The sequence below is a fragment of the Periplaneta americana genome, chromosome 8 (genome assembly GCF_040183065.1).
Source record: "Periplaneta americana isolate PAMFEO1 chromosome 8, P.americana_PAMFEO1_priV1, whole genome shotgun sequence".
NCBI lineage: Eukaryota > Metazoa > Arthropoda > Insecta > Blattodea > Blattidae > Periplaneta > Periplaneta americana.
In genome coordinates this window covers 62,435,904-62,461,658 of record NC_091124.1, presented here as the reverse complement: position 1 = coordinate 62,461,658, position 25,755 = coordinate 62,435,904, and the positions used below count along the sequence as shown (strand labels likewise).

General features: G+C 37.0%; 1 protein-coding gene across 9 annotated transcripts in view; it reads right to left on the bottom strand.

Moving 5' to 3' along the window:
- Nucleotides 1-260: 260 nt before the first annotated feature.
- The window catches only part of Polr2H (DNA-directed RNA polymerases I, II, and III subunit Rpb8), a 603,575-nt gene continuing 578,080 nt past the window's right edge, over nucleotides 261-25,755 (bottom strand). For all 9 annotated transcript variants that reach the window (XM_069832956.1, XM_069832959.1, XM_069832960.1 and 6 more), the window contains one exon: nucleotides 261-424. In XM_069832956.1, coding sequence (XP_069689057.1) covers nucleotides 307-424 — 118 coding nt within the window. In that variant the 3' untranslated portion in view covers nucleotides 261-306. The remainder of the gene's footprint in view (nucleotides 425-25,755) is intronic.

The following is a 25,755-nucleotide window of genomic DNA, read 5'->3' as shown; positions in this document are numbered from 1 at the left end:
GACAGAACTTTCAATTCTGTTTTTTCGAACTTAGGAGAGTCCACTGTATGTGGTCAATAGGGTTGGAGCTCAAGCCATAGATTTTCCTTCACAGTCACAAATTCCCTTATGCGTGATCAATTGTTGCTCCTCCAATTTCACCTTCTACACTGCGATTAACTGCGGAATGTTTGACGAATGTATTAAAGGTGGAGGGATTAATTTGGATACGAAGGGGACTGGCGTCTTGTGCTTTGAGGAGAAGAATGATGTACAACTGATACAAAACACAAGTTTTATTCATATTAATAATACACAAAACATAAGTTAGAAAGCGAGCTTCTTCATGAGCAGGTAAATGTGTTGGTCCACCTCGAAACCGTGCAGGTTATTGGCGTCACCTTGCAACCTCATGAGCAGGCCACCGAACGACACGTAGGCTGCCCTGCAACACATACAAAAATACAATTTTATCTCCAATCACTGGACTCTCGAGCAAAGCGGAACAATGCAATGATCGAGTCTGAATTTAAGCACAAACACATGAGGAACCCTTACGTAATCCCCTAATAGGTCTATTTTACAAATGTTTCAGAATTATATTTACCACCCGAAAAAAAAAAAAAACACGCTTACTAAATAATTGAAAATTTGTTCAATTACATTTCAAACTGACAGCGCCGCTATCTGTAAGACTGAAAGCAAGCAATCCCGTTTTAGACAGGGGATATCTCTAAAATGCCAGCCCAGAAGAATAGCACGTGTCAGAGACATTGAATTATGCAAATATAATCTCAAACTCGCTGTTTTACTCGAATGGGAAAAACAAGTTCATGCAAGTTAATATACTCATATTTACGTAATGTAGCCTTCTGATTCACTGCAAATACCTTGAATGACGTCATAGGAGTGAATCATAGGAGACTGTTTTAATCCGCATAAATCTTTTCTGCCCAGTTTGACAGAAGAATGAAATTTCAAATCAGTTCCTAGCCTATAGCCTACTGAATTTATGAAACTTGATATCGTCTATCACGTGTTGTTCTTATTAGACGGTATTTCAGGGCCACATTGTAAAATAATAATAATAATAATAATAATAATAATAATAATAATAATAACAACAATACAAATCGATATTAAATTACGCCAATTTCAAAACTTACGTATTCAATAACATTACTAGACATTTAGGAAAGTGAAATTCTATGAAGCTAATATTGGTCTTACTTTTATTATACGAGCATTAATATGAATCATGGACGTCGAGAAATAATTGTAATGGAATTGTCCCAACGAGGAAAAGATGCACAACAATAGATAAATAAAAAATACATAAAGAGAGATAGATAAGTTAAAAAGTAAAGACAGAGATTGTTGGATATAGGGTAAAGGTTGGTAATATTGTGATACTAATAATATTATGGTAGGCCTAGTTTTTTTTTTTAGAATTTATTACAATTTTACTGAGCAAGAGGAAGATCGGTTTTTTGCGTCAACGTATTAAGGGAATGTTCGTGGACAAGTTTCTGCACAAAACCGGTCCTTCTCTCGCTCAGTAAAATTGTAAAAAATTCTCAAAAAGTACTATCACAATATTACCAACTTTTACCCTATCACCTTAATATTAATAGAATAGTGAATGTAATAATCCTTAAACAATTTTAAGTAAGACTCTCGTTATAAAAGGCATATGATATGGGGCATCGAGTTCGGCACTTGACCCAGAACACGCGCATCAGACATGCTTGCGTTCATAGATCGAACATCCAAGTATGCCGCGTCAAACTACACTGAGGGCCAGAAGAGACACATGTTCAGTTAATTTATATTGTCATGATCTTTTCTCAGTTTGCAGTGTGATATGTTGGTAACTCTTTTAAAGTGCAAGTGTGTGTTCTTTTAAAGTTTAAGGTGGTTCGGTACGGTAGTTTATTGATATGCCACCCCAAAAGTTCATACCAGAACACAGAATTTTTTGTATCAACTTAGAAACAATAATTATAAGAAGAGAAACTGCAAACACTAGAATAGAACTTTTGCGTGTGAATAACAATTTCATGAAAAGATGTCTGTAATGTCAGAATGCAGGCGGACACCACTTTGAACAACCCAACACAGGTTAGAAATAAAAATAACTGTGTGCACGCTATTAATCTAAATTATATGGGTAAAAATACGCGGGAGAATATGGATCAGTAGTCACGTAGTCTACGTCGGCTATGCAAACATGTCTGATAGTCGTGTTCCCGGCCGTGAATTAGAGCTGAACGTTCTGCACCTCCAATAATCTTACGTTCTTCACGTAAGTATAAACAAATGCTTTCTCACTTTGCCGGAAATTATGTTACGAAACTTCTGTAAATAATGTGAAACCTATCTCTTTACCATTTTTGTTTAACTCTATTCTTTTTTATGAAGTATAGCTTACTCGCTCACACAAATTTATTTAAATAACAATATACTTCATATGTATCAACTGTATATGCACAATACAACGAAATTATTCCAATTATATGCTTAAAAAAGCGAATGAATTTCAATAACGACGCGTCTTCAGAAGAAAATGTCATTTCAGTAATGCGAAAGACAACAATGTTACAAAATAAGTGTGTCTGCCAGAGAAGTGTTTACATACAATTATATTGCTCACGAAAAAAAAAAAATAGAGTGAGACAGTGACTAGGAGAGAGAGAAAATGGGAGGAGACAGAGATAGAGACAGAAATGGGAAGAGAGAGAATTCACTGTAACATCTCTCATCAAAGCGATGTTGAAGGAATCATTTCTGCCAATTATCTTCATGCATCTTTGGAAAGACAAGCACTTTTAACAGGGATACAAAGTTGACCTAGCGAGCTGTAAAGCCAAGGCAAGCCACAGTGAAGAATTTACAAAGAATCCTTACGAACGCTATGACGTAATTAGTGCTGCAAATAAAATAAGATCATTATTAGCCAATGTGAGTAATTTTAATTTTAAATTATCAGCAATTTTGGAGTAAGGGCTCTTGAGAACCCATAATGCAATACTTGTTTTAATGATCTATTATTAGCACATAAGATAAAAAAAATAAACTTTATACGAGAGTAACACACAAAAGCATGTTTTATATTGTGGCCGCACCGTAATCGGAAAGACTACAGCGCAGCATCGGCTTCCACGCTGGTAACCCGGATTCGAATCCCATCGGTTCCAACTGGAATGTGTACTGGACAAAACAGACTTGGTAGTAGACTTTCGTGAGGTAGGCTACTCCAGTTTCCCCCACCATAGAATGGAATGGAATTTAACTGAAGGGGGCACGGATGGCCCAGCACTGCGACCTATTGAGATCTATTGCGTTAACCCTCGATATGGAATGAGTTGCATGCCACAGATCCCCTACGCGCACCGCCCTAACCACATGACTCTCTTAATGACCGGTCTCTACAGCCGACAGAATCTATATACCATTCCTGCTTCGGCAAATTCCCCCAAGGACCCCCTGTCGGTCCGAGGCGAAACTCCTCCCCCGAGTAGGTCCGCCTCGGGTGCCATTGCAGAAGCCATCCAACATCGCTGAACTACATTCCACGGAGGCCGATCGAGAGAGTCAGCAGCTTCGGGAGCCCGCCGGTAGATTGATCTGAAAAACCAGAAACGGGATGATGAGGAAAGGATGATGAGGGAGGAAAGGAAGTGGCGAAGATGAGTGGGGTTCCAATCGCCTCATAAAGTTATCTGATATTCATGCATAGGAGTGAGGGAAAACCCCCAAAAATATCTCTCCCAGGGAACTCATCCTAATCGGGAATCGAACCCGGAACCGCTGGGTTCGGAGTTAGATGCGCTAACCCCTCAGCCACAACGGTGGACTTCCCCCAACATAATTCCATTAATCATGTAATTCGCTTCTCATGGATAGCAACGCCTCAGGCGGCAAAAACTATACTTCCGGCATATCGTACTCTACGCTTGGGTGAATGACGTAAAAAAGTTTGTATACTGGTGATACATTAACACGGCTATTAAAAAGATTATACCCACTGTAACAGAGTAAGGTCATTTGCATAGATAGTATGCGATGTTCTAGCTGTTGTAAGAGAAACTCTCTAATTTAATGTCAGAAGTGTACACCTCTGGCCTACACACGTCCAGACGATAGGCAAATTCCTCCCACAGCCGATCCAATATAACCTCTGTTATTTCTTCCATAACTGCTACAATTCTGTTTTTAAGTTCTTGGAGATGCACGGGTAGAGGTGCTATATGAACGATATCTTTCACACAGCCCCACATAGAGAAATTGCACGGCGTTAGGTCCGGATATCAAGGTGGCCAGCGGTGTAAGGCAAGATTATGGATATCGACGAGTGCTATCAAGCGATGTGGAAGAACTTCATTAACAAAACTGACAGACATTGCGAAGAAAACGGGGTATGGCGTCGTCTTTCTGAGAAATGACGTCATTGGAATCGTCGAGCTATATAAATAACCACGTTGCTAACATGTTAAGAGCCCTGTTTCTGCCGCCTTTACAATGAAGAGATCCATACATCATTCACTGACAAATGACACAGAAAAATTTAACCTTTGGTAAATTCTGTTCATGTTCTGTAATTTGTTGTGGCTTTTTTTATGCCTCAAATACGCACGTTCTGGCGATTCACTTCTTTTTCCGCTGAAGTGGAATGTAGCTTTAGCTGAGAAAACTAAGCAGAGAGCGAAATCATTTTTCAAAATTCTGTTGTGTTATCTAGGTACTAGGAACTTCTGAAAAAACAAATGACATATTTTGATATGCAAAACTTGGGACAATTTTTCTATCGTCCCGTGAAAATCACAATCGTATCTATGCAAATACTATCCCTCTTACTTCCGTTTAAAATGCGTATATAGCACTAATAGAAAACACGCTCAAAGTAAATTCTTAACTTTCTTGAAACGCTGTGCACTTGTTTATAAATTTAATATAGCTGCACATAATTTCAAGTGACAGTACACAATGAGAATTTTTATTGGCTATTATTTTATTGAATCTGAAAACATAATATATGAAGAATTAAACTTCGATCACTGTGACAATGAATGTAAATTTCCTACTTTTGTGACAGCTACAGTAACTGGAAAGAACTGCTTTCCTGACACACAATTTCTGTGACATCGCGTGATGTGTAAAAAGTTATTTTAAAGGAATCAGATTAATTCCCCGTTTTGTAGCAAGCGCATGGGATTGTTGGGTGAATCCAATAATTTTCCTTTCTTATTAAATTTTTATATTTAAGAAATCGAAGTTAAATATGCTGGTGGGTATAACGTAGGCCTACTATTGAAACTTCTATTTGCTAACGAACAAAACGTACGCTCTCTTCGTGTTCAGAAGATGGACAAGTTCATATAAAATTAATAAATATAACTGGAAGCTTTATTCAACAATTATCGACCGATAAATCTAACATCAAAGTCTACTTCAAGGTCAAAATCATCTAACAAAAGAATATCGCAAACGGCATAAGCTATATTTAACGAAACTCGTAGCAAGTTACAGGAATTGAAGAGTAGATTCCATCACAACCAGATGAGATGTTTTAAAATGATTACTAAAACGGCTGGCAGATTTCTTGACTAGTTTGTATTCCCATCAAATAGCCTAGCCAAGTAACATAGTCACAGGGTTTTAGGTTGAAATGAGATTGTAGGTCAAATTCTGACACGCATTTTCTTTTGTTTTTAAGTTGTTTGCTGTTGGATAATTTTATATTAATGCCATAACAATTATAAGTAAAGTAAAGAAAAATCTATGGTGCTACAGACCATGAAGGGCCAACACCGACCAGCCGACTGCTCGCCTCACGTCCACATGCCGAAGCAGAGGTGGACGATCATCCAACCAGTATAGAGGCGTCGTGTGGTTAGCACGATGATCTCCCCAGCCGTTATAGCTGGTTTGCGAAACCGGATTTTCGCTACCTATCGTAGCTCCCAAGTGCATCACGATGCTGGGTGGGCACTGGTCCCATACACTGGCCGAAATTGCATGAGAAAATTTCTTCCCCCATGTGAACTCGAACCAGCGCGCATTCCGTAACGCGAATCCTAGGCAGGATGCCTTAGACCGCCACGCCACGGCGGAGGACAACAATTAGGCCTATAGGTATTCTTATTTATTGATTCACACATGTTTAAATACGTTCGTCGCATGTATCACATAGTTCTAGTTTGATATACGCAAGTAATATGTCTAAACATGCGTGAATAAAATATATTTATAAATGTAACGGTAATATAAGTCCGTAGCGTCGTGGTCCAAGGTGTCATGCCAGGACTCGCGTTATGGAATGAGCGCTGGTTCGAATCCCAATGGGGAAGACATTTGTCATGAAATTTCGGCCAGAGTATGGGATAGGTAGCATCGTGATGAATCTGGAAAGCGATTGGTAGGAAAATCCGGTTCCGAAAACCAGCTACAACGACTGGGAGGATCATCGTGTTGACCACGCGTTACTTATTAGTTGGATGATCGTTCACCTCTGCTAAGGTATGTCGATGTGAGTCCAGCAGTCGGCTGGTCTTCCATAGGCTGTCACATCACGGATTTATAATGGTAATATAACAGTTGATCAGTAGGAACTAACTACAGACAGAAAAAAAGTGGTAAAGGAGTTTCGATCACAGGCCTCGTGAATTCTAGTGTATGACGTAAGTACTCGGTTAGCCCGGCTAAAGGAGTACCTGCTGCATTGAAACTTTGAGCGATGGTACAGTTTCTAAGAAAGAAAGGAAGACTGCCAACCTTCATCGTCTATAAGTTAAGTGAGTTGGAATCCATGTGAAACCTTACAACTTGGTAGGGGTTTCATACAAATATCACATTTCTAGGTCGAAACCTCTCCCTGTAGGAAATAAAACTGTAGTAAACAATACTATGGAACAGCTCTTACAAGCAATCACAGTGGTTGTAACGTCTCTTAAAACCATTTCTTAATTTCATTTAATTTATCGTATTCCAAAGATCTTACATCAGCAATGTAGCTTTGAGATGTAAAACAAGTTACCAATTATACAAAAATGTATAATACATAATTATTAAAAGAGGAAACATTAATTTAATTTACAAGTATAAACAGTTAGGCCTAATCGGTTGAGTAGAAGGCATGAATATGCAGATATTTTGTTAATTCTGTTCTAAACTTTTCCTCTTGGCTTGAAGATAATCGGGTAGTGACTGTAATACATGAATAATGAACTACTTTTTTATACAACAGCTGAGACTAAGAGAGGGTTGATGGAAATCTGATTTGTATCTTGTAGGTCTGTTAAAATTATTAGGGTGCTATTCATAGACATTTCGCAGCACGCGCTACGAGCGTACTAAGCTAGCCCTGGCTATCCACTGGTTACTTGTACAGAATTCACATCATATCCTATCGCTAACACTGGTTTACGAATACGAAAAACGCTGATCATCCACCGGAAGCCCGCGCTAAAAATGTCTATGAATACGGCCCTTAATGTTCTGATTAGAACTGAAAGTAGTTTGATTTTTAACATAAAACAACACCAAGAAAAGAATGTATTTACAAGGTGAGGTCAATATTTCTAATTTTTAGAAAATCTTTTCTCATTATGTGCTTTGATGCACACGTGCCATTATACTTTGGGTTTTCCTTTTGTAAACGAAAAATATGTTTAGGCCTAGATTATTAATCCATATTTCATTATAGAATGAAACTATTAGGCTTACAGACTACGCAAAGTATAGCATTTTAAGAATGTTTATATAGAGTGTTTTCGTGACTTTGTTACAAACTTTTAGGGATGATAGAGAATATTATGAACAGATTTCATACAGGAACCCGTGTTCGGAAACGTCTCGTTTGGTAATTACAGACCGTGATGTGTGTTAACAGAAGCAAGTAACATTGTAGAGTCCACCCTGTGGAATAACGGTTAGCGTGTCTAACCGCGAAATCAGGTGGCCAGGATTCGAATCCCAATCGGGACAAGTTACCTGGTTGAGGTTTTTTTTCCGGAGTTTTTCCTCAACCCGATATGAGCAAATGCTAGGTACCGGTAACTATCGGACTCATTTCACAGGGGTTATCACCTTCATTTCATTTAGACGCTAAAGAACCTGAGATGTTGACACAGCGTCGTAAAACAATCCATTCAAAACATTGCAGAATAATAAACCAAAAAGTTCGATATTAATGGGTCATAGTAAATAATTTTGTAACCATTAATATAAGTTTCTATATTGCTATGGTAGTGTTTTTTTTTACTTGGTTATTTAACGACGCTGTATCAACTACGAGGTTACTTAGCGTCGATGGGATTGATGATAGCGAGATGGTATTTGGCGAGATGAGGCCGAGGATTCGCCGTAGATTACCTGACATTTGCCTTACGGTTGGGTAAAACCTCGGAAAAAATCCAACCAGGTATCAGCCCAAGCGGGAATCGAACCCGCGCCCGATCGCAACTCCGGATCGGTAGGCAAGCGCCTTAGCCGACAGAGCTACGCCGGTGGCTGGTAGTGTTTGTAAACATTACAAAATCCATACGAATATAGTATAGAACTTTATTTACAATTAAATTACGATAGCCAGCTGGCATCGCACTCATGACCAATGCATTGAAACATCACCTCAGTTTAAATGTAGCTGTTCTCCTTGTAGGACGTGACGCCTATTTGGTTAAGCATTACGAAGAGAGAGTAATTTGCTTTCTTTAATTTATCACGGAAAGATTCCCGTTAAGAGAAATTACCGATACGCATTTCATTTATAGCCTCAGAACTCCTGAGAGTATAGTATAGCATACTTCATACATGATTATGTTATAAGATGTATGTGCAGAGACCCGAAGTATTAGTATAATACACGGTACCTGCATTTGTTTCTTAATTGAAACCTGCAGACTTTTTTCAGTATTTTTCCTCATGTCAGTGACTTTTTTTAAAGTGTAGAACTATACTGAACTTTAAAAATAAAACAACAAATGTCTTAAGACTCAGGAGGATAGAAAAGAAAATGGAAATGGAAGAACAGCTGCAAGACTTTATCAGTCAAAACATTTACTTTGCCAACTAGCCTATACAGTGTTTGTTTATGAGAATTCTAAAGCGTTTGCAGGAACAAGGAGCCTGCAATCAAACTTCAGAAAGATGGCATTGAGTTAGATCACAGTCTACTATATATAGTCGCGAAGCTTTAGGTGTTTTTTTGCAAATCTCGTGATAAAGCGCTCCAAGCGGTTAGCAACTAGAAACAATAGACTGTCCATGGTCGACTTTGGACTGTGTCGTATTTCTATCGAGTGCTAGCTCGTTGCGTATTTCACACTGATGCTTATTGCTTGTGAAATGTTCGTTATTGGTTATAATGAAAATGTTAATGGCTAAAATAGAATAATTGGAATAATAATATGGGACAAGGTGGAGACGTTTGTAGTGCTATAAATTGTAGCAACAGTAAGAGAAAGAGGCCAGAGTTATCCTTTTTCCGATTTCCGAAAGATTCAGAAAGGTTCCTGGGTTTCCACAAGAATGCTGTGCAGAAACAAAACTGTTAATTTGAAGTTCTTTGTGACTGTTAGAATACATTATATCCTTAAATTTCACAATGAAATGTTTCAGTCTAACCGAAAGGACATTAGATACCGGTTAAGGTTCTGTCACTTGGGCTGCTAAATTTCCAGAGAAATAAAGGTTAGGTCTACTTTTTTTTCAGAGGATATATTTTTAATTGTAGCTATTAATTTTGTTATTATTTTTATGTGTTATTTTACTAAAGACGTAGAAAAATTAAGTTTGTTTTAATGAAATTTATTGATCACGTTTTATTTTCAATTCTGGTGGGATTATTATTGCTTAGGCCTACTTTTTTCTTCAAAGGATATGTTTTTAATTATAGCTGTTAATTTTGTTGTTATTTTTATTTGTTGCTTTACTAGAGACGTAGAAAAAGTCTGTTACAATAAAATTTATTGATCACGTTTTATTTCCAATTCTGGTGTGATTATTATTGCTTAACCTCATCCCACTTTGTTAACTACGTAAGCCTACACTACAAGTACCGGTACACGTAAGTTACTCCATTAATTCATATTTCCATTATTATTGTTGTAAAGAGAAATGCAAATTAATATTTATTGGTTTCATAGTTAATTATCGCTATAATTTTGAATGAGTGAAGCTATTATAGTAAATTTCAGTTCGTTTTGCACAAACAAAAATTATATTAACTTATTTCTTGCAGGTATCTTCGAGTTTATGGTGGAATTTAATATACTTCATTAAAATAATAAATTAACTTTATGCATTTAATATTTCAATAATGGAAGGAAGGTGTTAATTTTTCCAAAAGAACACGACAACGGAAGTGTAACATATTTTGTCGGCTGCTAGGAGAGAGATCTGCGATGAAGAGGCGACAGTAGCGATCCTAGTGGTGGGCAACTATCCATGTTTGCATTTTTACTACATATTGAGCTTCGCGACTGTATATAGTAGACTGTGGTTAGATGCTATAAGGGGAACAACTTACAAAACTCCGTTGGTATGCGCATGCGTCAATCTTAAAGAGTGACACAATACTATTCACCCCCTCCTTCCTAATTGTCAGCCAATAGTAGCGCGTACTGATAGCAGTGATGCGTCAAATGACTTGTCAATCTGTAGCGACATTGGTTCAGATTAATGGAGGGAAACTCCATACTCCGCCTCCAGCACAGCGGTAAGGTTTAGTAACCTCCTACAACGGAGTTTTGCCAGTTGTAGACCTATAGCTAGTTACACTGACTACATTTCTCAAGGTTTTTTAACTACCAAACGGAACTTTTCCGGACATGGATTTCTACGTGAAATTATTCATACTCATCACCTCTACATCCCCAATAAATTTGTAACGAAGTCACAGAATCATTTGGTATGTGATTGTGTCACCTTTACACGCCATTTTGTGATGAAGATTTTTGACAGTTCGCGGGCTCAGAATGACAAGGTTCTATCTGACATTTTTAGCAAAATTGAGATTTTTGGTGCATTGAATTCTGCTACTTCACAGCTATCTACCATATAAATTATACGTTGATATCTCAATTATAGTTCGTGATAAAGTTGGTTTGAAAAGGTTCTTATCTGCATTGATTTTATTAGCAACCAAACTTTCAAGATGCTTTCCTGTAAAATTTACTAAACACTTGATAGAACCTTGTCATCCTAACCCTCGATTTATATGTTTATTAGGTGCTGAAGTTATATTTCTCTTTAAAACTGATCATATTAATATATTAAGCCTGCTTTATTGTTAATGAACAAACTGTCCTACTAAAATTTACCCGATACTCTATTCTTTATTTTATCACTTCTCAAGGCTTTTAACTACCAAAATAAACGTTTCTGGACATCGGGTTCTACGTAAAAAGTTTTCATATTGATCACTTCTACAGTCCCTAAAAATTTGTAATGAAGTCACAGAATGAACCGGTAGAGTCAACAGAGGATAAGGATCTGAATGCATAACAGGCAGAGCTCAATCAGGAGTATTCTACATGCGTTTTCCAGTTAAACCGTAAACCATACAACGTGAACACTCCATTAAAGTCTTAAAATTAAGATTTAAAAAGAAACTCACATAAAGCTTAATTAGCAACACCAATGTTAACATAAGGAATCAAAATTTGAGCAATGAAGAGGTATGAAAAAAAAATGCAAAATAATATGCAGAGAAATGGAAACATACAGATCGTGTACTTGTCATTCGTATGCAATTAGACGCAAACAATCCGAATAAATGAAGCAGGACGATGAAAAGGAGATAGGCTATGCAAATTTTATTAATGGAAGAAAAACGATATCGAAATAAAAAATATATATAATATTTAAATTTAAATATACAGAATACAGAATATATTACAACAATAGAAATAAAATAATACAATCATTATAAAAAAGAAGATACAGTAATATTAACAAAATTTGAGGACTGAATGAGCAGCGCTCGTGTTCGGTCGCACTTCAGATATATTATAGGCCTGTAAGAGAATATACAAAATAAAATAAAATAGGAATTAAAATTAAAATTACAGCTACTGTGAAATTTAATGTAATATATTAATATAAGAGGAATATAGAAAATAAAATAAAATAGGAACTAAAATTAAAATTACAGCTGCAATGAAATTGTATAATATAATATTAACATAAAGAATAATATCGTACGTGATTAAAGTAGGACAATTTATGGAAAAATATATATTCCAAAATTATAGAATACAAATATAATATACGCTGATTAATTCATACACATACCGTAAACTGGGGTTACTTTGAACACAGAGGAAACTTTGACCATTTTTTTCAGACAATCGTATTTAGGTTTCTACATGCTGCATTTGTTACAGATGGAGGTAAATTATCATAAAATCATCCTCATACCAAATTTACCTCCATCTATAATAAGTGCAGCATGTAGAAACCTAAATATGATTTTCTGAAAAAAGAAAAATTGGTCAAAGTTTCCTCTGTGTTCAAAGTAACCCCAGTTTACGGTAGGGTATAAATTTATTTAATCAAATTGAAGACATTAACACGTTTCAGCCACCTGAGTAGCTCAGTCGGCGAAGGCGCTTGCCTGCCGATCCGGAGTTGCGTTCGGGCGCGGGTTCGATTCCCGCGTGGGCTGATTACCTGGTTAGTTTTTTACCGAGGTTTTCCCTAACCATAAGACAAATGTCAGGTAATCTATGGCGAATCCTCGGCCTCACCTCGCCAAATATCATCTCGCTATCACCAATCCCATCGACGCTAAATAACCTCGTAGTTAATACAGAGTCGTTAAATAACCAAGTAAAATAAATTAACACGTTTCTAATTTTCTTGTTATATGTTATATGTTAGTGGGTTACATGGTGGATGTAATTTAGCTAAAGACTTATACATCATCATCATCATCATCATCATCATCATCATCATCATCATCATCATCACGGATTAGGCCTTTCGACCTGTTCCGTCCTCTCAAAGAAATTGATCTCTCCATCTCTTCGTAGGATTTCCTCTGTCTCTCTTGCCTTTGGGTTTGTACTCTAGAATCTTTTTAGGAATACGGTATTCTGGCATTCTTTGTACGTGTTCATAATATTTTTCTTGATATTCTTTTATTTTATTGTTTAAGTTGAATATATTCAGTTCGTCTCTTATCGTTTCATTATATTGTCTGTCTGTTCTTCTGTATCCAGCTATCGATCTCAAAAATCTCATTTCTGATACTTCTATTTTGTGCTTTTGGTTTTCTGTTAGGGTCCAGCATTCTGAGCCATACAAGAGAGATGAGACTGCCAAGACTTTGTAAAACTTCAAAATGGTTTCTTTCCTTGTTTTGTTTAATAGGGCTCTTTTAATCGTTCCACATATTTGATTAAAATTTTGTAATTTTCTTTGTTGATCTAATTCTCTTGTTTGCAATTTCACAGCCCAGGTATTTAAAATATCTTACTTGCTCTACTATATTGTCGTTAATTAAAATTTTACATCGTACCTGTGTTTTCCCTTCGAAAGCTAAAATTTTTGTTTTTGTCGGAGATATTGTTAAATTATAGTTTGAGGCTGTGATTTGTAATTCACATATTAGTTTCTGAAGCAGCTATTACTAATTGATCATCTGCAAATAAAAGAGTTGTTAAAACTGTTTTGTACAATTTCTTTGTTGATTCTATCCAGTCTTGTGTGAATTATACAACAGAAGGCCAAAATTAATATAAACCAAGTGGACGAAGGAGTGGTTGGCAACCCAAACAAGATGGACAAATGATCTCCAATTTTCTTGGAACGAGTATGAAGGTCTTAGCAGCGGTGGTGATGGTAACAAAGCTGTCTAGGAACACACATACTACTATTAAGGTTTCTTCCTTTTCAAAATTCACTGCATTTGCAAGTGACAGCAGTTATGTCGCGATGTTTTGATGCACGTACCCGGCAGACATTCCTCAGCCCGGGAGCAATTTTGTTCCTCATTTAAATATAGTTGACCGGCCGGCAGGCAGGCAGACCGTCCGATCCGGTCCGGTCCGGGCCAGCTAGCGAGATCTGGCCCAGCAGACGGAACAAGGCGCTCTGCGAGTCAAATTCCGAAGTATCACGGAATTAAGGAAAATCAAGCGCGGGGCGGCGTCCAACCACTCTGCAAAATGTGTGTGTCTAGCACTCGGCCTTCCAACACCCCTGAGCACCCCACAGCAGACAGAGCGACGTGGGATGCGTGCAGTTAAAACGAGCCTAGAGCGCTGATGTGAGTCACTAGCCAAACAGCCTGTAGTGCGGGTGCCAAAAGAATCCCAGCTTGTGTACTGAAATAGCAAGCAGGACGCGACGAACCCTGGCCACTGCAGTCGACTGTCAGTCCACAGCGGCGGCTTTCCACGCCGAGAACCCGGGTTCGAATCCCGGCGAGATCAGTGAAATAGTGGCGTACAAGGACTGCGCCATGAGAGGCCATCGTGGGGTACTCCAGTTTTTCTTCCCATCATTCCAGCATTTCTTCATTAATCATAATACATTTTTACTCAACGGCGAGTACGTTGACACTTGTCAATTGACCCCAAGCGCTGCCCTCTCGGAGCAACGCGTCGAAACTATGTAGGCCTAGATCACTTAGCCGTCATACGTTTTCGGTTGTGGGTCATACGAGGTGGATCTACATTATGCCAGAATTATAATGATCCACGGGAAAATGGTAGAATGGCAGCAGGGGAAATGGGAATACAGCGCGCAAAACTATCCCAAACGTCGCACCGTCTCTCTCCGCTAAGAATTCCACTTGGACTCGTCGAGATTTCAGCTTCGTTCTCTGTCGTAAATAGCCGACGCGACGTTCTAGCCGTTTGACTAACAGGACGCCTAGCATCACAATAATACGGTTGTCAGATAAGTATTCACATATTTCAAAATTCATCACTTTGTTCTAACTCCTAAAAGTACTCACATATTTCAAAATTTATCACTTGTTCTACACTTAAAATACCGTATTATAAAACATAATAGCAAAGAAAGCTGAGACACGAAAACTACAGTAATACAAGATGTCAGAGAAAGTACTGACACATTTCAAAGTGTCACTGCTTTTTTTACCCCACAAATATTACAAAATTACATTATAATGAGGAAAGCTGCGAGATGACAACTATAATAATACAGGATGTCAGAGAAAGTACTCACATAATATTTCAAAAGTCATTTTTTTAACCCCCTAAATATTACAAAATAACATAAAGCTGGGAAAAATGAGAACTAGAGCATAAAGTATTAACCCATATCAAAATGTAATCATTTTGTTCTAACCCTTAAATATTACAAAACAACATTATAATACGTAGGAAAGATATACACATCTCAAAACGCCATTACTTATCTTTACCCCCTATATATTCTAAAATAACAAGAAAACATTTCAAAACATTATTTTATTTCTTTGCTTTTACTCTCTACATATTAAAGAAAAAATATACAAAGTCAACATGTTTTTCCTATGTAGTATGTTCTACTAATTTGTCTTTGAGCTACTAGACAACGAACAATTTGTTTATATCTGTTGTTGGTATTGTTCTGAAACATTGCAAAGAGCATTTACATGCATACATTAGCGGTAGCACAATATAATGTCTAAGTTTATCATTGGGAATGTGCGACGATACAATCATAATTCGAGAGCTTTGAGTTTCTTTTGGAAAAAGAAATAAGTACAAAAGCAACAGCTGAAGAAAACTGTGAAGTGGAATCTGAAGGGATGGTTGGTGGTAGGACGGCATCAAATCGTTTTAAACGATTCAATGATGAAGACCTAAGCTTTGAAGATAAACTTCGCTCAGGAAGACCATCTATTCCAGAGATGAAGCTATATTCACTAAACTGAAAGAGCAGCCAATCGCCAGTATCAGTGAATTGTCAACAAGTCTTGGTGTTTCTAAGACCACAGTCTGTCGCCACCTCACCAATTTGGATTGTATCTAGACGGAAACGATTAGATCCGTGTGAATCGACCTAAGCAGAGTTATCGAAAAAAAAAAACATTTGAAACGATCTCATAATAGAAAAGAAAGATGGGAGATTCATTAAAAAGTCATAATAGCAAAGAAAGATGGAAGAGTTATTAAAAAGTATCTGAGATTACTACAGTTGTAAGCAACAAAATGCTGTAAGCGCTCCTCGAAACTCGACATGACTTTGTGCAAAGTTGTCCTTGTGAAACTGCAGCAACTTCCATTTTTAACTCGTTCTTTCAGCTACTGAACTGTTAGCGGGCATGCAACATAAACACGGTTCTGCAAAATATCTCGCAAGAAAAAATTCGGAGTTGTTTAAATCCAAGCAGAATAGTGAATACGCTGTATCACCAAGACGTGCAATTAAGTGCATAGAAAGCACGTTTCAAAGTCTCGCCATAGTTACCAGAACTGTGTATGCCATTGCCCCGAATGCTGAAACTACTCGTTGTCGGTGTCCATTTTACTGGGTTATTTAATGACGCTGTATTAACTATGTAATTTAGCGACGATGGAATAGGTGTTGAGAAGGTATTTGGGGAGATAAAGTCGAGTACTCTCCATGAATTAGGTGACATTTGCTTTACAGATGGGCAAAACGTCCAAGTCGGAATCGAACCTTCACCCAAGCACAATTCCAGAACAGCAAGGGAACAAGCTATCGCCTGAGTCACGTCATTGGCTTAGCTGAAGACCGTGTAAGTCTTTTTTGAAATGATAGTGTTAGGAAATAGGTCAACGTATTGTTGCTCATCTACAAATCTTAACGACTAAAAATAGTCTATGACAAAAGATGCAAAACCATGGTAAACTGTTATATTTTGCGAATGGACGGGATTGATTGTATTTCTCTAGAATTCTCAAAAGCAACATGACAATAATTCTGTCAGTTCAAATATCGCTAGACGTCAAAACGCGCTTCGTCTGGCATTATCACCCGTTCAGATGATCTTGCAGCTGCAGAAACTACCTGAGAAACTCTAGTACGTTGACTTTTGTCATTTTTGGACATTTTGATTCATCAAAACCACCACCCACACACAATTTCCTGGGGCAGTCACAGACTGGGAATGCGGAACACGATGAGTGTTCAGCACAAGGTCTATGAGTGCCAGCTTTGTCACCAATTCCAATATATTTTCCGTCAAGAGCATTATGCAACTTAACTGAGTGGTCGGTCGTAACTGAATGTTTCCTTCTAAAGAATTTAATCGCTGAATGACATTATTGCACTGGTCACTGCTCCTTGTCTAATTTAAAGAAAAACTAAGTGGCAGTATCCTCAACGACAGTGTGCATAGGGTTCCCATACGTCCCGTAAAATACGGTAACGCTAATGTGGCCCTTTATTCCGAACGAGGTATTCGAGACATGTTTTTGTCCAGTATTTAATATTAAGGTTACCAAACTTTTCCGTTTCCCAGGGACAGTTCCCGGACAAAAGTCGTCCCCGGAAGTAATAATTTGTCCCCAAATATCCCTTGATTTTCAATGTTGATTGTTAAAATTTTATGAAAATGCTGTTAAATATCTCAGTGCTTGGTGAAGTCATTCACAAGATAAGATATCTATGGAATGTATATTACTGAGACGTCCTCTATAAAGATAACAATTTGACGAGACTGCCCATTATTTTCGTTCAAATGTAGCTGGACTTGATCTGATAAAGATGATTTAGTTGATAAGATTCTTGCTTGATGAAATAGGTGACTTCAGAGAAAGTAGCAAAGAGAAATAAAGAAAATGTCACTATTTTAACCAAAATGGAGTGGCATTTAAATTTTTTGTGAGAAAATGTGCACAACGTCAAGAAGTTGATTGAACTATCCATGTATCTTCTTGAAAGGATTCTTCAACGGAGAGAGTTTATTTTTTCTTCATTGAACATGATATGGACATCCAAAAAATGCAGAATGAGTTTAAGAATTGTTTCGAGCCATGTTTGCTATCATAACCACCTTCAGGAGTTTGCTGTATAATTCTGTGGTGTTTGGTCAGAACGTGATAACTCCAAAATGGTTATTTCCTGCTATCTACATCTACCGGTAGGCTACTTAAGTTATAGAAAAGCATGAGCATGTGCATATAATTAAACAGTGCCCTAATCTAATTATTTTCATTCACATTTGTACGTAAACTAAAATGATGATTTTTATAGGAAAAGTGAAAATAAAAATGCTTGTATTTCAAAATAGCTTTTCTGGAGTTATCATGTTCTGACCAAACACTAAAGAATTTGGATCAAGGGAAAACCTACTTAAAAAAATTCACACTTCTCAGAAATATTAGTGTAAGTATCAGTTAAGTAAAATGAATACAATGAAATGAGTATTTATTAAAATGTGTGAAAACAACATAAGTGAATAGTAAACGGCACAAACGTCAGCAACAGTATTTTCATATGTCGATACCTGTCCCTGGAAATAGTGAAACAAAATCCGGCAACCTTATACAGTAATTGAAGAATTAGTGGCTGAAAAAACAAAACTGAGAATATCAACTGTTGCTTTATTATAAATATCAGTCTCCACCACTGTTCGTGACATTGAATGTACACATTGAAGGTCCCGGGTTCGATGCCCGGCCCCGGAAGAATTATTCCCTCGAAATTGTTCAAATCAACTTCACGGGGAGTTATACCTGAAAGCTTGATTTGCATAATACACGTCACTGTTCGTTAACAGAAAAACACAACTTAAGTCACACAGAGTTAGTGTGCACTCAATGTTGGTTACTTGACGGTTGTCAGACCACTTTGAGGTCTGTGGATATAGGGGGAAAATTTGGATCGATGTTTGGTAGAGTTCCCGGGTAACTCAGGTGGTAGAGCGTTGGTACGTTTAACCAAAGGTCCCGGGTTCGATGTCCGGCCCCGGAACAATTTTTCCCTCGAAATTGTTCAAATCAATTTTACGGGGAGTTTTACCTGAAAGCTTGATTTGCAATGTACACAATGTTCTTAAAAAATGTTCATACTATGAAGCAAATTGCTACCAAATCAAATATTGCTGAATTTCACTTGTTTGATGAGATCATATGTGAAAAATGTTCTGAATTCCAAAGAAGATAACGAACTGAAGGAAAATCTTAAATTAAAACATTTAGATGAAGTATTGGCAGATCTCTTCAAAAGTGTTGATGAAAAGCTCCCAAATTTTGAAAAGTGATAGAATTCATTATAGACCTATGTATCCCTGGTATAAATGCAAATGTTGAAAGATAGTTCTCCACATGAACTCACTGTGGACTGATGAGAAGAAAAAGTTATTGTTACAAGAAATCCATTGTTCAGGAAAGTATTGTACGAGTTACTGATTTATAACAACATATCCTCAGGTGAATCTATAAGGAGTACATTTTCATTATGTTCAATTTAGTAGTCAAATACTTTATTTTTAATAATAAACTAGTATTTAATGTGATTTAATTGTGCTGTTTAATCTGTTCAAAGACAAGCTCAATTTTTAGAATCAGTGCTGACTGTGCCCCATTTTTTCTGATGTTTCTGGTAATCCTAATTTATATAAAATACATTTCAAAATTTGTGTGTGTATCCAATGCCTACCAACTTCACTTATGTGATCCGGATTCCGTACACTGCGGATAGATGGCAGGACTGTGACCCATTTTCTGCGGTTAGATGGCAGGACTGTGACACATTTTCAAGATGCACCCACTTCGGCGAGCCACGCTGTGCACGATTTCAAAATGTGTCAATACTTTCTGCGCCATTTTCAGTGAAGTATCAGGAGAATAAGAAAGGAAAGTCATGATCCTGGGGAAAGCAAGGAATGCTAGAGGAACTCTTGCTCAAAAAGAGCCAGTCTTCGGATTGCTGTAGATCATCATCTCGACGACAGGAGAGGCGCACAAGGGCAGTGCGGATAGTGGCCGTGAAATAACTACACAACCAGCTAACCACACTGCCACTGTGCACCACCCACGTGTTGCCCCGCTGTCCGCTGGTGGTGAAGGCTTCTGAAATGTCCGCATCATTTGTTTCCAGTTGCGGAGGTTACTTATGAACCAGGCTGAAAGAAAACTGCAAAGGTCTGTGATATTTATTAAATACTCTCTACAGGATAAAGGATATAGCTTCAACTAAGTATTAATATATCCTAGTTATGAAAGTTATTGTAACAAAACAAATTTATGGAGATCCAGTATTTAAACATGCTGGAATATATGTACAAAAACGTCGAAGTTTTATTATTTCCTAAATAGTCTATTATGTTTAAAATTTGTTTCAACTAAGCGATAATCCTGTATAAGGAAAGTAATTGTAGCAAAACAAATATGGAGATCCAGTATTTAAACATGCTGGAAGAAATATGCAAAAAGTCGCAGTTTTATTATTTGCTAAATAGCCTGTTATGTTTAAAATTTAATTTCAACTAAATGAAAACGTCTATTCCTATGCTAACAAAATCAATAATGGAGATCCATTACTTAAGCATGCTGAATAAAACAATGAGATATTTGTTGTAATTAAATACTCATTTCAAGATACCATTTCAACTAAGTAATATGTCCGATATAAGAAGGGTGCAGTAATTCTAAAAAATAAATGCGTGGAGCTCCACTATTCAAACAACCCGACAAAAAAAAAAAAATGGCAAAAAGTCAGAATTTTATTTAATAAATATTCGTTTCAAGATATAAATTTCAACCAAGTAATAACATATCCGACATAATAAAGGTACAATACTTCTAAAAATAAAGAAAGGTACAGTACTTCTAAAAATAAAGTCATGGGGATCCACTATTTAAACACGCTGAAAGAAAAACGCAACAAGTTAGAGTTTTGATATTTATTGAATACTCGTTTCAAGTAAGTAATAATGTCAGATATAAGTAAGGTATAGTAATTATAAAAAAAATAAATTCATGGAGATCCACTATTTAAACATGTTGAGAGAAAATTGCAAAAACGTTAAAGTTTTGTCAAGTTATTTATTAAATACTACTTTTAAGATAAGCCTACAGTTATAGCTATACTTACTTACTTACTGGCTTTTAAGGAACCCGTAGGTTCATTGCCGCCCTCACATAAGCCCGCCATTGGTTCCTATCCTGAGCAAGATTAATCCAGTCTCTACCATCATATCCTACCTCCCTCAAATCCATTTTAATATTATCTTCCCATCTACGTCTCGGCCTCCCCAAAGGTCTTTTTCCCTCCGGCCTCCCAACTAACACTCTATATGCATTTCTGGATTCGCCCATACGTGCTACATGTCCTGCCCATCTCAAACGTCTGGATTTTATGTTCCTAATTATGTCAGGTGAAGAATACAACGCGTGCAGTTCTGCGTTGGGTAACTTTCTCCATTCTCCTGTAACTTCATCCCTCTTAGCCCCAAATATTTTCCCAAGAACCTTATTCGCAAACACCCTTAATCTCTTTTCCTCCCTCAAAGTGAGAGTCCAAGTTTTACAACCATACAGAAGAACCGGTAATATAACTGTTTTATAAATTCTAACTTTCAGAATTTTTGACAGAAGACTACATGACAAAAGCTTCTCAACCGAATAATAACAGGCATTGCCCATATTTATTCTGCGTTTAATTTCCTCCCGAGTGTCATTTATATTTGTTACTATTGCTCCAAGATATTTGAATTTTTCCACCTCTTCGAAGGATAAATCTCCAATTTTTATAGTTCCATTTTGTAGAATATTCTGGTCACGAGACATAATCATATACTTAGTCTTTTCGGGATTTACTTCCAACCCTATCGCTTTACTTGCTTCAACTAGAATTTCCGCATTTTCCCTAATCGTTTGTGGATTTTCTCCTAACATATTCACGTCATCCGCATAGACAAGCAGCTGATGTAACCCGTTCAATTCCAAACCCTCTCTGTTATCCTGAACTTTCCTAATGGCATATTCTAGAGCGAAGTTAAAAAGTAAAGGTGATAGTGCATCTCCCTGCTTTAGCCCGCAGTGAATTGGAAAAGCATCAGATAGAAAATGGTCTATACGGACTCTGCTGTAAGTTTCACTAAGACACATTTTAATTAATCCAACTAGTTTCTTGGGAATACCAAATTCAATAAGAATATTATATAAAACTTCTCTCTTAAGCGAGTCATACGCCTTTTTGAAATCTATGAATAACTGATGTACTGTAGCCTTATATTCCCATTTTTTCTGCAATATCTGTCGAATACAAAAAAATTTGATCAATAGTCGATCTATTACGCCTAAAACCACACTGATGATCCCCAGTAATTTCATGTACATATGGAGTTAATCTTCTCAAAAGGATATTCGACAAAATTTTGTACTACGTCAACAAAAGTGATATTCCTCGAAAGTTACTACAGTCAGTCTTGTCCCCCTTCTTAAAAATAGGTACGATTATGGACTCCTCCCATTGTTCTGGTACAATTTCCTTTTCCCAAATTGCAAGTACAAGTTTATAAATTTCGCTAGATACTGCCCTTCCACCCTCTTGTATTAATTCTGCTGGAATTTGATCAATACCTGGAGACTTGTACTTTTTCAGATTTTCTATCGCAATTTCGACTTCAGAAAGTGTGGGTTCCGGTATAAATGGCCCAGCAGTTTGTATTTGAATTTCGTCCCGATCATTTCTATTTGGCCTATGTATATTTAATAGTTGCCCAAAATAGTTTTTCCATCTGTTCAGGATTGATTGAGAGTCTGCAAGCAAGTCACCGTTCTCATCCTTGATCACGTTTACCCTTGCCTGATATCCAGTTTTAAATGCCTTTATACCCTTATAGTTATAGCTATAATAATAATAATAATAATAATAATAATAATAATAATAATAATAATAATAATAATAATAATAATATCATCTTCGATATAAGAAGGGTACTTCTAAGAAATGAGATTCATTATTTAAACATGCCGAAAGAAAATTGCAAAGTCAGAATTTTGTTATTAAAACTATTCATTTCGAGATAAAAGTTACAACTAAATAATAGTAGCTACAATAACTTCCATATAAGAAACGTACTTCTAAAAAGAAATTAATGGAGACCCACAGTTTAAAAATGCTGAAAGAAAAGTTAAAAAGCATCTGAATTATTAAATATTCTTTTAAAGGTAAACTTCAACTCCTATATAATAAAAACTGGCAATTTTAATAAAATAAATAAATCCAATTGCGGCTAATAAAAAGACACTTAAAACCGTTAGAAAATAAACAAAAATTAGATCATAAAAAGTTATAGTGGTAATCACATTTTGTATTACTATGAATTCAGGAACCTCTATCCTTAATAAAATTCTCGACAAAAACCTAATAATATAAATGATACGCGAAAAATAATCACGTAGTGATTTAAGACGGCGCTTATTCCGTCGGATCCCGTCCACTCAGTCACTCATAACGAGTGCACCTCTGCACATATGTGGACATTGTGCCACTGTCATACATCTATGACCCAGTGCATGAGGGTAGGCCACTAGAGGGAACCCAAGAGGTGGAACTTAAACTGAGAGGATTCAATCCGACATCGGGATGGGAATCCGGTTTGGCTTAGTGGATAGAGCGTCAGGACGTAGAGCTGAAAACCCGGGTTCAAATCCCGGTGCCGGAAAGAATTTTTCTCTGTTCCACTCATCCATCATCTAATAATTAATGTTTCTGGATAAAATGATGGCACCCTTAAAATAATGTAGGCCTATTTTAATTCGAAGAAACTGACGCCGATATACATAAACAAATAGAAAAAAAAAACATGCTGAAAGAATGACTACCACAGTCTAGTATATAAAGTCACGAAGCTTGAGTTTATGAGGGTACTAGGAACAATAGACTATGCAGGTACTATTTCGCATTGTCTATAATGAGGTGATAGTAGCGATCCTAGTGGTTAGCAACTATCTATGGATGCATATTTACTACGTATTGAGCTTCGTGACTGTATATACTAGACTGTGTGCCTACTAAGTCATAAACATATTACTTGAACAATGTTTTAAGTGTCAAAACTTCGTGAGACCGGACGAAGGCCTAGACAGAATAATCCTCGTAGACTCTGATCAAACTACATCGTCTATGAGAGATATGCTGATGATGATAAGGAAAAATAATTGATGTAACGATGTAACCCACGGCAGCGCATTCACAGTGGCTCGACGTGTCACCTTTGATTAACCAGTAGATAGATGTCTGGTGTATTAAACAGCTAAAATCGCCAGTGACATGGCGAAGACTTGCATGTAGCCAGTTTATCTCACTCATCTCGCAACAGGCAAGCCTTATAGATAAAAGTGCTGTTCGAAAATTTCACAACAGAAAAGCTAATTGCGCTTCTATTTTGTAAAAATAAAGATGGCGGACTTTATTTCTTCACCCCACTGACTGACTGACTTGGCACCCCCGATCTCTTCCGCGTCCTCATTCCTCGTTACTAAATTGTGGCTCGGATGCGTCTAGCAGCCAACTGGCAGCTGGTGACAAAAAGATTCATTAAAGGTCGGAATTCTGCATACGAAATGCACCGGGCCAACTGCAATGAGTATTTTCAGCGAGGGAATGTGTGCCGTTATGAAACACGCATGTACGGCAGAATTACGGCACAATCATTCCGTCACAGGAATTATTATTAAAAGGAGATGAGCACACAGCTCGAAGTAACACCACAGTCTAGTAAATACAGTCACGAAGCTTGAGTTGTCAGGGTACTAGATACAATAGACTGTGCCGGTACTAATTCGCATTGTCTGTGATGAGGCGATAGTAGCGATCCTAGTGGGTAGCAACTATCTAAGGATGCATATTCCCTACGTATTGAGCTTCGTGACTGTATATACTAGACTGTGGTAACACTGATTGCTACATAAAAGACCACAACGATTTTTTCCCTTCACTCAAAATGTGCTACTGCACAAATAGGCCTATCTGTTGCTGCGGAAGACACTCAGTACGTAAGTCTTATATAAAAGGGATCTCTTTCAAGTGGAAAGATGGTTGCACACGATCAAATTTTCGTCAAATTCAACACATCACAAGACTTTTCAAGATTTGGCAATACTTTGCAAGTTTATTGTCAAATCACTTAAAACAATTTAAAACTCTTCGTTTTGACAGAAAATAAGAACATATTCTAATCGATCAAAGAATTCTTTAAATGAACTAACCAATGGGATTCGAAAATATTGTGGCGCCAAGAACAACAAAAACATGGCGTCGTGGCTGCAAGTTGTTTGCAGTTAATTCAACTATTCATACCTCTATGCCGTAATTCCGTGGAATATCACAATAAAATGAAGAAAAATAATGCGTATGAGGAAACTGCAAGCCAGATATCTCGAGTAAGTATCAAAAAATGCATTTTTTATGAAGATTATTCTAACCTACATATAACCTAGTCGAATATTAATCGTAAATATTTTGTTTCAAAACAATGTGCAATTGTAAGCCTAATATTCTTCGTTTCAGGGTACCGTACATTTAATACAGGGACATCATTTTATTTTTACTAACATTTTTAATATTACCCTGGCTATACCTTTGGATTAACGGTTGAGAACCGGAAACACCGTTTCTACCCCTTTCCACGACTGGAGTTCGATGATACTGGCGTAAAATACAAACAAATCACTTTACTAGGTATAGGAAGGAAGAAAACTACTAAACTAAAGTAGGAAATATCGCGATTTTGAGTTTGATAATTTTCATTAGCTTTTGTTTAATCAAAATACAGTACAATATTAACAATAAGTGTTTTTACTAACGAATTGAGTTATCCATGCGAACGTAGTCATT